The 16,779-nt window shown below is 31.4% G+C and overlaps 1 protein-coding gene across 1 annotated transcript; it reads left to right on the forward strand.

Moving 5' to 3' along the window:
- The first annotated feature begins 446 nt into the window (after nucleotides 1-446).
- On the forward strand, nucleotides 447-3,098 carry LOC111904409 (annexin D5). The gene is made up of 6 exons (XM_023900183.2): nucleotides 447-708; nucleotides 1,129-1,274; nucleotides 1,377-1,592; nucleotides 2,052-2,267; nucleotides 2,353-2,442; nucleotides 2,615-3,098. The coding sequence occupies exons 1-6, from the start codon at nucleotides 633-635 to the stop codon at nucleotides 2,819-2,821; spliced, it is 951 nt and encodes a 316-aa protein (XP_023755951.1). The 5' UTR covers nucleotides 447-632; the 3' UTR covers nucleotides 2,822-3,098.
- The last annotated feature ends 13,681 nt before the right edge of the window (nucleotides 3,099-16,779 follow it).

The following is a 16,779-nucleotide window of genomic DNA, read 5'->3' on the forward strand; positions in this document are numbered from 1 at the left end:
AGGTTTGGTTTGTTTTGAATAGGATTAATTCTAAAAAAAAGTATAACCCAGTGTAATCGCTATGGTTTTCAATAGTTTCCTATAGTTTTTTTTTTCGATTTTACTAGATCAGATAAGTTTCAGTTATCTGATCATAATCCTGCTTCCAACATCTAGTATTTGATCCGGTTAAATCCAAGTGGTTCGGATCAATCCAACCCGTTCTCATAGGATTTGTTTAAAATGAATACTAAACTCATTCAAATAAATTTGATTCTCAATTTTATTAATCTATATAATTGGAGTTTGATTTGTTTCAATTTTACACCAATAAATAATTCCAACATAACAAGTTTAAACCTACTTTTTTGACGTTGCTTGTGATACCAATCAATGGAAACGTCCTGAAATGAAGTCTACCCACAAATTTTATTCGATAAATGGAAATTCGCCCTTTTTTTTGTTCTTATCCCGAACCAAATACAAAACGCGTAAGTACTATTATTAGGTATACAACACTCCTAATTTGGTGGGATTTTCAGTTTCACACGTCTTGTTCTTCATATAAAATTCAAATTCAGTCAATTTTCGACAAACAAAAGTTTGGGGTTATTTCAAATCATTATCCAGAGAGAAAGAATCTGCAATCAACAATGGCTACTTTGACAATTCCACCAGTGCTATCATCTCCTCGTGATGACGCCATGCACTTATACAAAGCTTTTAAGGGTAATTGTAAACCCTGCTTCCATTCGAGCTCTTTTTAAGTTGTATTTCTTCCGTATTTTCATGTTTTTGGTGTTTATCAGCAATATGTTTTTTCTTTTAGTAATTTCTTAGGTTAATTTCGTGTTTTCGTACTTTAATTTGGTACGAATTTCATGGAAGCAGTGAAATGTCCGAAGTTATGAGTGAACAAGACGAAATTGAGCTTTCGGAGGCTCTTTTTTCACTTTGTTGTTCAATCATATAGCTAATATGAGGTGTTTGTGCTTTGATCCCTAAATATCATTAGAGTAGATCTCCGATCTCGCAACAAATAGCAAAATCTGCTTAAATCTATCTTTCATTCATTGATTTTGATAAAATTCTTAATCTTATCTGATCATAATTCATAAAGAGCTACGAAATAACAATGTGAGTTTCCAGGATTTGGCTGCGATACTACAGCAGTCATCAACATTCTCGCTCATCGTGATTCATCACAGCGTGCTCTCATTGAAAATGAATATAAACTTATGTACTCCGAAGCCCTAACCAAACGACTCTCTTCAGAGCTTAGTGGCAATCTCAAGGTACTATCATCATAATCTATCTTCTTCTTCTTCTTCAATTTCATCAATTGCTCACAAATCAGGTGAGAGTGTTCCTAAATGATACTTTCAATGGTGTTCCAGAAAGCGATCTTACTTTGGATGCCAGATCCAGCAAGAAGAGATGCAATGATACTGCGAGATGCTTTAACTACCGACATTGATCTGAAAGCAGCTACTGAAGTTATATGTTCTCGAACTCCATCTCAGTTGCAGCATCTTAAGCAACTTTATCATGCACTTCATGGTGGTTACCTTGAACATGATCTTCAAGCTCAAACTTCTGGCGACCATGGACAGGTTTCTCAACCTCAAAATATATATATATTCTACTTATTAAATCCACATTAAAAATGAAAAACAAAGGTGTTGAAAATACAAACATCTTTTAATGTTCTTTTTGTAACATATCTTTGCTAAGTTTAATGGAAATGCATATTTTTTTGACTTTTTATACCAAAAGTCATAGCCTTTAATGTCGATACAAAACAATATATTTTCCAAATCTATTCTTCAAAACTTGTAAAAACCCCCTTTGGGAAAAAACTATATTTTATAAATCAAAACACCCTTTAAACATAATCAAAAACCATCTCACACTCTTGACTTTTCTTGAAGTCAAACTGTTCTTGATTTCTCGACTACAAACCTCCAACACATCTTAATACACAATTTATATACTTTTCTAGACTGAATAAACTGTCTGAATTATACTAATAAATTACTGATAAATACATGTTTTTTTTTCTTATTCTACAGTTGCTTCTAGCATATTTAAGCACACCACGTAGTGAAGGTCTAGAAGTTGATAGAAGAATGGTGGATCTTGATGCTAAATCTCTGTTTAAAGCTGGTGAAAAACGATTAGGAACTGATGAAAAAACATTCAGAATGATTTTCAGTGGAAGAAGTAGAGCACATCTTGCTGCTGTTAGTTCTGCATATCATAGTACATATGGAAATGCCCTCAAGAAGGTTCCTATTTACACAAATACCCTTTCCTTTTTCACATAATTTTTTCGTAGTTGTTTTAACTAACTTACAATAATACTTTATTTAGGCTGTAAAAGGTGAAACATCGGGTTACTTTGAGGATGCCCTTGTTACAATTTTGCAATGTGCTGAGAATCCTGGGAAGTATTTTGCCAAGGTATTATTAATTATTAATTTATATATTTTGTTGAAATAATCACAATCCATGCATACGTGTAAGACAAACAGCGTTCAAAGAAGTTGGGTGGAAAAAGACGAAAATACCCATGGTGTGCACAACTTTACTCACATTATCTATCGAATTAATTAATACAAGTATACGATTGTAGGTACTTCATAGGGCAATGAAGGGGTTAGGGACAAATGATAAAACCCTAATAAGAGTAATTGTGACAAGGACAGAAATCGACATGCAATATATAAAAGCAGAGTATCATAAAAATCATCATAAGACTTTAAATGATGCTGTTCACTCCGAGACTTCGGGTCATTATCGGACCTTTCTTCTTTCACTTTTGGGCCCAAATCATCGTTAGGGAGCCCATTTGTTAAACTGTGTTTTATAAGTATTTTTGGATTTGAATTGTTGTGTGATAATTAGTAGTGTGTTTGTGGATGTTAATGGTAAGTCTAGTAGTAGTTATAGTAGTGTCATAAAGATGTTGTACAAAAAAAAATCTTTGTTTTTTTTTTTTTTTTACATAACATGGTTATGATTTGGAGCTCCTAAGGGGGGCATTTGACAATCTCTAAATGATTTAGAGGTTCTGAATAAATATGTTTTGAATGAAAACTTGTTTGGATCTTTGGATGTATGTGGTTTCATATTTTCTACTAAGTGGTCCCATTTGACAAAATATCTTAATCAAAACTCTCTCTCTCTCTCTCTCTCTCTCTCTCTCTCTCTCTCTCTTAAACTTACTTATTATACATATTATTAATTATTTAATATGTTTTTAATAAAGGAAAATTTTCATATATCTCCCTCTTAAATTTCAAAATATCATATTTATCCTTCTTAATTTCTCAATATCATATTTACCCTTCATAAACTTTTAAAATATCATATTACCAAAATGCTTTTTATAATGTTTTTAATATTTTGTAATCATTTTTTATACCTTAGAATTATTATAATAATTAAGAAATTTAACCATATTATTCTTACGTCTATGATAATTGAATGTGAACTTCTAAATTGTTGGAATGTCAACCTCTTGACAGACAAAAATATTTATCTTCAACCATTTCTATGGAATGTATATTTCGATTGTTTAGTTTTTGTTGTTGTTGATTATTATTATGTTGTAGATGGATGATATTTTATATATTATCATTGATATTTTGATGTTTAAAAAGTGCATATACGATATTTTGATATTTAAGAAGGGCATATATTATATTTTGATATTTAAAAAGAACATATATGATATTTTGAAATTTTATGAAGGTAAATATGATATTTAAAAATTTTATGAAGAATAAATATGATATTTAAAAAATAAGTTGGGTAAATATGATATTTTGATGTTTAAAAATGACATATATGAAATTCTTTCAACGAACATATCTTGCAATCTTGCAATAGAATTATAATAAAGCATATATTTAAAATATAATCAACTTTCAGCCGTGTTCATGCCAGATAGGTTAAGTTTTTTACTTCTTTTATTGTAAACCTTTTTTTTAGTGACACATGTCACGTTTACATTGGTGATCAATGTGGGTTGTATTGAGTTTAGTTGATAAAGTTTATCTAAGGCCTACTTAGGACCAAACCTTAGAGGTGGTTATTTGAAATTGGGATTGTTTAATTGATTTGGGCTGAGCCTTGACCGAAATCAGTCGCGGAAAACCCGGATGGAAATTTGGTAAAATAAAAACGGATAAAACCGGGTCCGGTTTTATCCATAAGCAGTTTTGTTGGTGTAAAGAAACTATATGAAAATAACTAGCTGTCATATCTGTGTAATATACGGATTGATTTAAAAAATGATTAAACATTAAAATGTGGATAATAAATATTTTTTAATGTATAATTTTACATTAAGAAAAGAAGAAACTTATTTATTGCAATTTAATATTATATATATGATATTTAATACTTTATCTATATAAGTATATGATTTTAATTTTAAAAATTGAAACAAACTAAAAATTGACAAGTGGATAATATTTATTTTATAAATATCACAAAATGACAAGTGTCAAAAACTAATGATAGATTAATATGTGACAAAAAAAAAACATTGGTTTATTAAGGAGGATGATTAGTTTGAAATTTGGTATAAGTAGCAATAGAATTAGTGGTTGTGTAGAAAGAAAGAGAGGTGAAGTGGAATCCATTTTCTTTTATTTAATTATAAACCGTTGGAAATGAACGAAAAAAGTTTAGTGAGAGTGTATAGGTTATTTCATAAAAACTTGGACTTAGGGGTGTTTGGATAAATAGTTTTTAACTTATTAGCTTATTGTTTATTTGCTTATTGTGGTGAGAATAAATATTTTTTAATGTGTTTGGATTAGCTTATTACGGTGGGAATAAGCAATAAACATTTAAGTGTTTGGCAAAATAAAACAGCTTATATGAGTAAAATGACCAATAAGCAATAAGCAATAACCATTCCCCCATTGCTTATTAAAATCAGCTTATTTTGCTTATTCCTACCGTAATAAGATGATTTTTAAAGATTCCTATCCAAACACTTAAATTTGCTTATTGCGGTGGGATTAAGCAATAAGCAACCTATTTTTTCCCTATCCAAACACCCCCTTAACTAAAAACCATTTATATAAGGAATTTCAAACTTAGGACCATTCTTATAAGAAGTCATTTATTAGGATCAAACTTGATATATTTTCCAAACATGGGGAACATTTGTGTAAATTCATCTAAATTTTATATATTATAGCAAACATAATGTGTTTATTTATTTTATTCTTCTCGAAAAAACTATTATTTGCACTATAAATGAATAAAACGATGGAGATATAAAAGAAAAGGAAGCAGTCAGCATCTTATTGACTTATTGTAAATTTGAGTTCATTTTATTATATGTATTATACAACTTACAACATGGACGTATAGCATAAGAAGTTTTTTAGAAAGTCATTTTTCTGCGTATAAAGTTAGTGTTTGTCATTTGTTTTGTTTTTTGTTTTTGTTTTTTTTTTCCTATAAAGTTAGTGTTTGCTAAACATTTTTTTAACTTATTGGTTTTTTGAAAAACTAATAAATTAATCAAACACACTAAGAATAAGATTATAAGGCTCCACTTTGAGCTAGCTGAATTACAAAATATTTTGTTAATTATATATATATATATATATATATATATATATATATATATATATATATATATATATATATATATATATATATAACCATGGAGCGTGCACTCGAACCCTGGATCATTTTTTTGGGGGGCACTGTGCGTTCGCACACTCCGCAACCCCTTAGGTCCAGGTCTGTTGAAACCCATTGGGTTAAGTTTTTGAATTGGTTCGGTTGCGTTTAGTTACGGAAAAACAATTTTCATTTTCCGTTTTTTGTTTTTTCTTTTCGATTTTTGTTTTCCCTTTTCATTTTTCATTGAAAAATTTAGAAAATGCGTTTAGTTAAATTTATTCATTTTTCATTTTCAGTTTTAGAAAATTAGAAAACGTGTTTAGATGTGTATTTTTCTATCGCTTTTCATTTTTAAAAAACGGTAGTGGTGGTAGGGTGTGGGTGGGGGCGGTGACGATAGCGGGTCGGCGGCGGTGGTGGTGGCGGCGGCAATTGTGTCAATGGTGGTGATGCTGGCGGCAGCGGTGGTGGTGGTGCTAGTGACGGGTTAGTGGTGGCGGTGGTGGTGATGGTAGGTCGGTGATTGTCGTGGTGGTGTTGGGTGGGTGGGGGTGCGAGTGTGGTTTGTGTGTTTGTGGGGGTAGGTGTAGGTTTGTGTGTGTGTGTGTGTTTGTGTGTGTCTGTGAGGGTGCGGGTGAGGGTAGGTGTGGGTTTGTGTGTGGATGTGGGTGGGTATGTATGTGTGTGTGTGGGTTGGTGTTTGTGTGTATGGGTGGGTATGTATGTGTGTGTGTGTGTTTGTGGGTTGGTGTGTGTGGGGGTGGGTATGTATGTTTGTGGGTGGGTGGGTGTGTGTGGGTGGGTAGGTATGTATGTGTATGTGTGTGTCTGTTTGTGGGTGGGTGTGTGTGTGTGGGTACATATGTGTGTGTGTGTGCGGGTGTGTGTGTGTGGGGGGGGGGGGGGTGGGTATGTATGTGTGTGTGTGGGTTGGTGTGTGTATGTGTGTATGCGGGGGGGGGGGGGGGGGGGTGTGTGTGTGTGTGGTATGTATGTGGGTGGGTGTCTGTGTGTGTGGGTGGGTATGTATGTGTGTGTAGGTATGTATGTATGTATGTATGTATGTATGTATGTGTGTGTGGGTGGGTGGGTGGGTATGTATGTGTGTGTGGGTTGGTGTGTGTGTGTGTGTGTGTGCGGGTGGGTGTGTGTGTGTGTGGGTGGGTATGTATGTGTGTGTGTGTTTGTGGGTTGGTGTGTGTGTGTGTGTGTGCGGGTGAGTGTGTGTGGGGGTGGATATGTATGTGTGTGTGTGTGTGGGGGGGTGGGGGTAGGTAGAGGTGGATGGGGTAGAGTGGGTGTGTGTTTATAGAAAAATTTTGGAATTAGAAAAATATGGAAAACAATGATTATCAGTTTTCCAAAAATTTCCAACTTCTTTGTAATTTTAGAAAACGGTAAATTTTCATTTTCCGTGAAAAATTTAGAAAAATAGACGAACTAAATGCGTTTTCAAAATTCTCATTTTTCTTGAAATTTTTTTTCCGGAAAACAGCCTATTTTTCCGCAACTAAACGCACCCTTCATTTTTGGTTTTGTGTGTCAGTTTTTTGGTTTCAACTCATAGGTTAATAGGTTTTCTGTATTAACCAATTTTCTATCACCTCTAAATAAAATGAAACACGTTCCAATGAAGTTCTCAACACATTAATCCATGAAAATAAAAGACTTCACGGGTTACATATGCTAAATCAGACAAACCACCATAAAAGGTTAAATGAGAATTAAATCTGTTATATATATATATATATATATATATATATATATATATATATATATATATATATATATATAGGGTTAGGTTATTTTGTTTTTGATAAGTATTGTGTGCCCATGTAAATGATTGTAGGCCAATCATTTGTGGTAATTTAAGAAAATGATTTTCTTTTTAAATTAAATATAAAAAAATCAAATAAATGAGGTTTAATCAATTGACCGGTCAAACAAGGGTAGAATGGTATTTTGCCCCGTCATTTAATTAGGAAAACGGTGGATAATATGGAATGATCAACCGATAATCCCAAATATCTCGCTTACTCTCATAATCAAGAACCCAAATCCTTAGGAGGTTGAAAAACATTCCGATTTATTGTAATCAGTTTTCAAAAATCGGAAGATCATTTGTAGGTTTTCCCTATAAATATCGACATTTAACCCTAGAAAACGAAATCGACATTTGGGGGTTATATTAACGGTATTCTGCAACAATGAGGAGTACACGATCTAGTTCATTTAAGTCAAAGTTCAAGAACACAGTAGAAACGGCGTTGAATCTTGAAGACGACAATGATGATTACGTTGCTGAAACTGAAGGTAATAATTTTTTGTGTTATTTAGTTCGAAAAATGTAGTAGAATTTAGAAAGTGTTTTTGAAAATCTTTTATATGCATGTATGATTTGTGGTCTGGAAGAAAAAATGTGTCATTTTTTCGTATTTTATTAAGAATAGTTATTGTGTATGGTATTCTGCAAGAATGTTCGGTTTATATGATCGTGGCCATGGTTGTTATTCTGCTAGAATAAGTATGCTTGTTTTACTGGTTAAAATTGTAAAGTAAATTGCTATATTTAAGTTGTTAATTAGCTTTTTTACAGGTTTTAAATTCTAATGGAATCATAATTTGTATATGATTTAGTACCTAAAACTGAAAAAATCGTAGTTATTGTATGTTGAATAATGTTACATGTTTCATATTCTGATAGAATGCTCTTTGTATATGAACCAGAATAATGTTGATATTCTGGTAGATTTGTAATATTTGGAAGAAAAATGTGTCATGTTTTCGTATTTTATTAAGAAACTTGATAATACCATATAATTCATCAAAAATGTTCTGAACTTTAAAGAAAGATAAATGTGTATGGTATTCTGCAAGAATGTTCTGTTTATATAATCGTGGCCATGGTTGTTATTCTGCTAGAATAAGTATGCTTGTTTTACTGGTTAAAATTGTAAAGTAAATTGCTATATTTTAAGTTGTTAATTAGCTTTTTTACAGGTTTTAAATTCTAATGGAATCACAATTTGTATATGATTTAGTACCTAAAACTGAAAAAATCGTAGTTATTGTATGTTGAATAATGTTACATGTTTCATATTCTGATAGAATGCTCTGTGTATATGAACCAGAATAATGTTGATATTCTGGTAGATTTGTAATATTTGGAAGAAAAATGTGTTTAAATTTCGTATTTTATTAAGAAACTTGATAATACCATATAATTCATCAAAAATGTTCTGAACTTTAAAGAAAGATAAATGTGTAAGGTATTCTGCAAGAATGTTTTGTTTATATGATCGTGACCATGGTTATTATTATGCTAGAATAAGTATACTTGTTTTACTGGTTAAAATTGTAAAGTAAATTGCTATATTTAAGTTGCTATATCGTAGTCATTGTATGTTGAATAAGGTTTCATTTTTTATATTCTAATAGAATGTTTTGTGTATGTCAACCTAAATATTGTTAATATTCTGGTAGAATTGTAATCTAATTTTTTATATTTAAATAGTTAATTAGCATGTTTAAGTGAAAAATTCATAGTTGTTGTATGTGGAATAAGTATGCAAAAAACACATTCTATTAGAATGTAATGTGTATAAGAACTTGAACATGGTTGATATTCTGATAGCATAAGTGTATTTGTTTTACTAATTAGCATTGTAAGATAAATTTCTATACTGAAGCAGTTAAGTAGCATTTTATATATAATTTTAATTCTAATGGAACCACAGTATGTAGATGATTAATGAATGATACTGAAGAATTGATAGTTACTGTATGTAGAATAAGGTTACATGTTTCATATTCTGGTAGAATTGTAATCTAAATTTCTATATTTAAGTAGTTAATTAGCATGTTAAAATGAAAAATTCATAGTTTTTGTATGTGGAATAAGCTTAGATGTTTCATATTCTAAAAGAATGTTCTGTGTATATGAAACTGGAAATGGTTGATATTCTGCTAGCATAAGTCGACTTGTTTGACTATTAAACACTCCTAAATAGAATGTGATATTATATATGAGTGTGAAATTTGATTGTATGAATCTGATAGAATTCTAAATTAAATGTATTTGATTCTTGTAGAGTTAGCCTACTTGTTTTATTAGTTAACTCTGTAATGAAAATTCATGCTATTTATTGTTTGTTGTAGCAGAACAAATTCAGGAAGAAGAACATTTGAACCGAGAAAGAAGGTCAAAGAAAAAACTTGATAAATCAGTTGAACAAAAGACAACTCCTAAACCTTTAAATGTACTAATTTTGGAAAGAGAGATAAGGTCGAAGAGGCAATTTGATAGAGTTCCAATTGTAAAATATTTAAAAAAAATAAGGGAATTGCTGAAACTGTCAAAGAAGAAAAAAAAGATAATGTTAGAAAAACAAATAAGGAATACCCACCTGGTTTAAGATACCTTCCAACCAGAATGAAATGTGATAACATCACTGCAGCTGTTATGGGAATGTCGCCGGAACAGAAACAAGCAATCTTGAGAATGGGTTTTGGATCAATTCTGCAAGTGAATATTACAAGTTATCTGGGACAACTTAGCTACTATCTTTTAGATGTTTATGATGCAGATAGTAAAAGACTTGTCCTACAAAACTCTATTATTGAGATAACAGAACAAACAGTGCATGATATGATGGGGTTGCCATTTGGTGGAGAAGACATCAATGAGTTACCATTGTGTGATAAGGGAAATCAAATTCTAGAAGAATCGAGGGGACAATATAGTGGTGATAAGTTCAATGGTGAGGAGTATTTAAGAAGGATTCAGGCTACAACGAAGGATAATTTGATGTTTAGGCTGAATTTTTTGACCCTATTTGTTAACAACTTCATAGAGTCAATGTTGATGGGAACAAATCAAATAAAAGTGGTAAGGAAGTTGGTGTTGGTAGAAGACTTCTCAAAGTTAAATTGTTGTAAATATATGCTTGATTGTTTGGGATCTAGAAAAAAACTATGGAAAAGGGATGACAAATCAAGCTACTACAGTGGTCCTATTACACTTCTAATTGTAGGTTTGAAATATTTTATATGAATGTATATATTTCGTATCAATTTATTATTGATGTATTGATTAAGTTAATGTTTTTTTTTTCAGTTGGTGTACGTGTATAACATGAAGTATTCTATCAAGATAGACAAAAGGCTTCCTTTTATTGGGCATATAAACGGTGCTAAATTGTTAAAGGTTCAAAAATTAGAAATCAGTTTGGGAGGGTTCGGGAGGCAGTTCCGGGATGAGCATGATGATGTCGATATGGGCAATGAAACGGGAGCTGAAGAACAACAAATGCTAAGCTTTAAGAGGGATTTTGGAGATGAAGAGGTAATATTATGGTAGATTATGAAGTAAATATTCTGAACGTATTAGTTAATGATATATTCTAATAGAATATATAGTACACATTTTTGTAATGTTATCATTTATTAATTATATGTGTTTCAGGCGTACGCTGCTGTTATAGAGCATAGTTATGGGGTTATTGTAACAGAGAAAAGTACTATGGAGGTTGCGTTGAAGGATGGGTTGTTAAAATTCCCTCATAGTGTGGTGCTGAATGAGTGGATGGAGAAAATGAATGAACTTTTTAAGGGAGTGTTCGAAGGGGCAGGTAACAAAAAAGTGCATGAGCCTGCCTGCTTTAATGAGGTAAATATGAATGATGTAGGTGACGGCGGTGAAGGAAATAGTTCACTTGTTAGAGGATTGATACTTACTGAAGTAAATACTGAAAAGGAAAACAATTATACCACACCTGTTGATACGACTTCTTTAACAATGACTCAGTTTCATCGACTTCCAGGGGTGAATGAGGAAATGATCAAGTTGTTGGAGGAAACTGAGTTACAAGTGTATAAAAAGAAAAAGCAAATGTCAGTAATCAGTGGGGATAATCTGGTAGGAAGAAATATAGGAGAAGCTGTTGATAATGCTGGAGGATATGATGATAATGACAAAAGGGAAAAACGTATTCCTAAAAAAGCAAAAGTATTTCATTTGCCCTATATTGAAAGAATTGTTAAGGTTGGGGAAAAACTGTCTAAGGATGAAACATGGATATGCAATTCAGTTTTTGCATCTACAAGAGATGATGGGTATGTATTTATATATATGTTTATATATGTGTCACCTAATATATTTCTATAATTTTAAAATGAATGTTTTAAGATTGATGTTATACATATTTTTTTTCACAGGGATGAGATTTGGGACATTGGAACAGGTCATTTGCTGCACCAGGGTTTTGCATATCAATTTAATCATGGAATGTTTTTGCATTCTAAAATAATTGATTGTTGGGCTGCGTTTTTAAATAAAATGGAAAACTACAAGGATGAATCATCGCTTTCAAGATTTTTCTTCGATACAACTATTGGGGTATGAATTTATTTTGTAAAAAATTTTTTAATTCAAATTTATTTCTGTAGAATTAATATTGATGTTGAGTTGCGGTTTTTCAGACAGAAGATATATTGAATGAGCTCAAGTCGGAAGATATGAAATGTAGGCTTTTTGCTACTTTATTGCGAATCTACACTAAGAAATTTGATGTGAAGCCAAGTTTTAGAGACGTTGCACTTGTAAGATTATTTTATGAATATAATATTTGTGGCATCAATTAATATTAACTTAACCTCTTCTTTTAATGGGTACAAGGTTTTCTTCCCAATAGTTGATGATGGAAAGTATTACTTACTCATCTTTGATCTGAGATCAAGTTTGTACTACATAGTAGATCATGTGAAGAGAACAGGAACTTTGGAAAGAAAGTATGGCATGATACCAAACCTGGTGGTAAAATAATCAATAAATTTCTGATTAATAGTTTTCCATTCTAAGGAATATTATAAGATTATTTTTTATGTATCTGTTGTAATTAATGCCAGAAAAAACTGTTTTGCAACTACTTGACATCACAACATCATCCAATGGCAAAAACATTAACTTTTAAAGCAGCACGTGTGATGAACATATCTTGGCTAGTCGAAAAAGCTGGAACAGAATGTGGAATATACCTCATGAGGCATATGGAAACATACATAGGGGAATATGAAGGGCGTTGGGAGTGTGGTCTTACAGGTAAAATGCCTGCTGATGTGAGTGCTACAATTAAGCTAAGGACGAAATACATGGCAAGATTGTTGACATTTGATTTCAATAAGTTCAAGAGTATGATAGTTAAAGATTTTGAAGCGTTTCATAAGCTTGATATTTTGGAACAAGATATGCTTCTAAGACAGTCAGCTGAAAACAGGAAGAAAAAAAGAAAAACAAAGGGTCGTAGGTAAGAATTTGGCGTGGTATTTAATAAGTTGACAGATAAACTTTGATATGTCATGAGCTGAACTTGTTTTTTTGAATGTTGAAACATGACTCTGCCTTATGTTAGATGTTTGAAAAAGTAGATTGTCTATCAGATGTTATGAAGTAATGTTATCAGTAGTATTCGATATATGTTATAATGGAATGTTAATTTTCGTATAATGGGTGTCTTGATGCGTTGTTTAAATTCTAGGATGATGATGTTGTGCATTGTGAAAATCAAAGGTTCTTGTTAGTAATGTAGTTTTCATATAATGCAAATTAATATTACTAATGCATGTGTTGATGTTTTTTTGTTTCTAATAATCTTGTTAATATAATTCCATGTTGTGATTAATAATGTTTTGTGACTATTGTGAATAGAATATTTTTTTTACAAATTATATGATGATGATGCAAGGTAGTATTTGTTATGATTCTGGTAGAATACGTTATGTAGATATTATGAAATAGAATATAAATATAATGAATTCTTGTCTACAAATTGCATGTATCGTTTGTATATTACAGTAAATAATAAAACATTTTTGTTAACATTAAAATCAATCTTAAAATGATTGAAAGAAGTTGTATATGTTGCTGTAAATTATACAATCGATGGAAATTTTGTATTAGAATTTTTGAAAATAATGAATTTATACAGTCGATGGAATGAATTTTTGTATTACGTTTTATGAGTATTTTTAAGTAATAAGATAATATAAATATTGTTATGTTGATTGACAATGTTATCATCAATAGTAATAAAAGTGAATACTTTATTGAACGACATAAAAGATAACAATAAGTGTGAATCGACAGAATTAAATCAAATGTCATTCTAATAAACTCAAAAAAAAAAAAAAAAAAACAAGGAACTTATTTCTTGGTGTTCTTTAGAGGACAATTTCTTTTGTCATGATGAACCATCTGTTCACATGTAGCACATTTTCTCTTTGGTTTCGAGATTTCCTTCTCAATCATCTCTTTTGTAGATTTTAATCTTTTTCGACGACTACCGCAGCCTTTGTTACGAGTATCTGTAGGATTTTGAATGTCATTAACATCAGATTCTACATCAGGACCAGCCACACCTAAAAGCTGCTTGAAATGATCTGCTCTGGTCGGTAGATCATGATTTGGACAGTCGTCTACGAATTTTTTTTTCAAGTTATTCTGTTCGTCAAGGTATAACTTTAACTTTGCTGCATCGTGGCTCAAAAAAGACACACAACGGTCAACAGTTGAAAAAATATCAATAGCAGTCATGTCGGAAGTAGAATCGTCGAAAGAATTATTGAAGTGTCTTTTCAGTAATTCTGTTGGAATGACATCCCTACGCCACCGTTTCAAAATGTACTTTTCAGGAATTTGTTCGATGCCATAAAACTTAAACACACAGAATATGTGTCTGCATAAGATACCTAAATGTTCAAAATGAATACAAGTACATTTGAACGAACCATCTTTGGTTGAGTGTGTGACCTGGAAAATATAAGATGATTAGTGAAAATAATTAAGTTGTAAATTTTTAGTGTTTAAATGTAAATGATAAAATGACAATTAATGTGAAAAAAAACATACCGTGTATTCAGTATCCCTTATAAGACAATCGTAATTGTATTCCTCATCTTTGTCATCAACATCGACATCATTTGTTTGCCTAATAGTTATGTTCTTTCTTTTCTCCATAACAATAATCGTGTCAACACCGTTGGAAGATATCACATTCTTTTGGAAAAAACTATCTTCAGATCTTGATATCTCCTTCTGAACCTGATAAAAAATCTTTCGTGTATATACATTTGAAGCATGAGGTTCATACGGAGTACGGGTAATGAATTTAGGAAAAGTGGTGGCAGTATTAAAATCATTGAGAATTTGGTTATGTCGTTGTCGTTCCATAACTGATTCAAATGTCATCATAAACATAACAAGATAAGAACCGGTTAGTGTCGTGGTTTGAAATGACCAATTCTGACTTTCAGACAGCGATGTAGTCCGCATAAGACCAGACATTGGAATGTGCTTGAAAAATGCGGGGATCCAAGATTTTCGCAATCCATACATTGTATTCATCCAAGTGTTATCAGTAATTTTAAACTCCTCCAACATCTGACGCCACACATTTTCAAATTCATGTGGTTCCAGCTTAGAATTCCAAATTATAGAGTGAAAAGGCTTTCGAAATTTTTGATTGGTTATTGCGTCTTCAATTGATAAAATTTGTATAAATTCATTCTGTTAGAATATGATATCATGAAGGTAGAATGTGGAAAAATAATTGTAGAATCAGAACAAAAGTAAGAGTTAAACCAATTGATTCTGTCAGATTATATGATATAATTGTATAATCATAACAAAAAGTAAGAGTTAAAGACAATGGGTTTGCTAACATGAATTGATTCTGTTAGAATATGAGATAACGAATGCAGAATTTTAAAAGAAATTGTAGAATGATAAGAAAAATTAAGAGTTAATGCAATTGATTCTGTTTAAAACAAAACATTCTGGCAGAATATGAGAAAACAATTGTAGAATCATACCAAAAAAATAAGAATAGTATTCTTTTTATGCATACCTTATTTGGCAACTTCTTCGTTATATGCCACATACATAACCTATGATGTGCCAATGGGAAAACCTTATCTATAGCTTTTTTCAAAGCTGGATCTTGATCAGATAAAACCAATTGAGGTTGTTTTCTAAAAGCTTTCAAAAAAGCTCTAAGCAACCATTCATAAGAAACTCCATCTTCTTTACTTAAAAGACCAGCACCAAATGTTACACATTTTTTGTGATTGTCAATGCCAGTAAACGGTACAAAAACCATATCATACCTATTTAAAAAATAAAATATTAGTTTACATAAATGGAAATAATGAAATTCTTATTGAAAAGTATTAAAGGTTATAAATACTTATTCATGCTGAATGTGGCATCGAGTGATATAACATCTCCGAATGAATTGTAATTATACTTTGCTGTTTCGTCAGCCCAGAATAAAGAATTCAATCTCTTGTTCGACACTTTATACTCAAAAGTAAATGATGGGACATTTTTCTTCCTATCATTCATCTTGTCAACAAGGAATTTCGCGTCCCTCCCACCTATGTAACAATTAAGATTCCTCCTAGCATTCTTGAAATCAGTAACCAATCCACCTCGAATCGAAGGACCAACCTAAAGAGCACTATACAGTCTATGTGCTTTTACAGGACCAATGTTCTGTTTTGACAAATTATGAATGAAATTTTCTTGGGAATAATCAAGTTTTCTTTTTGAACGAGATAAGTGCATATTGCCTTTGCTAAACAACTCATGATTATGTCGCTCTACAAAATCACTCACGACATATGTAAGAGTACCGGGAATTATTTCTAAAACAACTTTCGCTTTACAATTCCTCCTAAATAGATCTTTCATTCTTTGAGTCTTCTTATGCTGAATATCTAGAGTATCTAGTTTACTAGTATTCGGATTACCTTCCCGATTGCACACAAGATGTCTATTTGTAATAATCCCATTTTTTATTTTTTGGACTCTTCCAAGCCTGACATCAAAACCAGATTCTAATGCATATTTTCTATACATTGTTTCTGCTTCACCATATGAATTAAATTTTGATGAAACTTTTGGTTTGATGTCGTCTAAAACAATCGGAGTCCAATACAAGGTGCCACCAGGAGAAACATAATCATGAGTAACATGTGGTTGTCCTGCTTAAACATAGCAAATACAAATTTATTATGAAAGAATTATATAACTTTTATTCTGACACAAATTTATTTTTTCTGTAAAAAATAAAAAAAATCTGAATTGAA

Source organism: Lactuca sativa, chromosome 8 (assembly GCF_002870075.4).
Source record: "Lactuca sativa cultivar Salinas chromosome 8, Lsat_Salinas_v11, whole genome shotgun sequence".
Taxonomy (NCBI): Eukaryota; Viridiplantae; Streptophyta; class Magnoliopsida; order Asterales; family Asteraceae; genus Lactuca; species Lactuca sativa.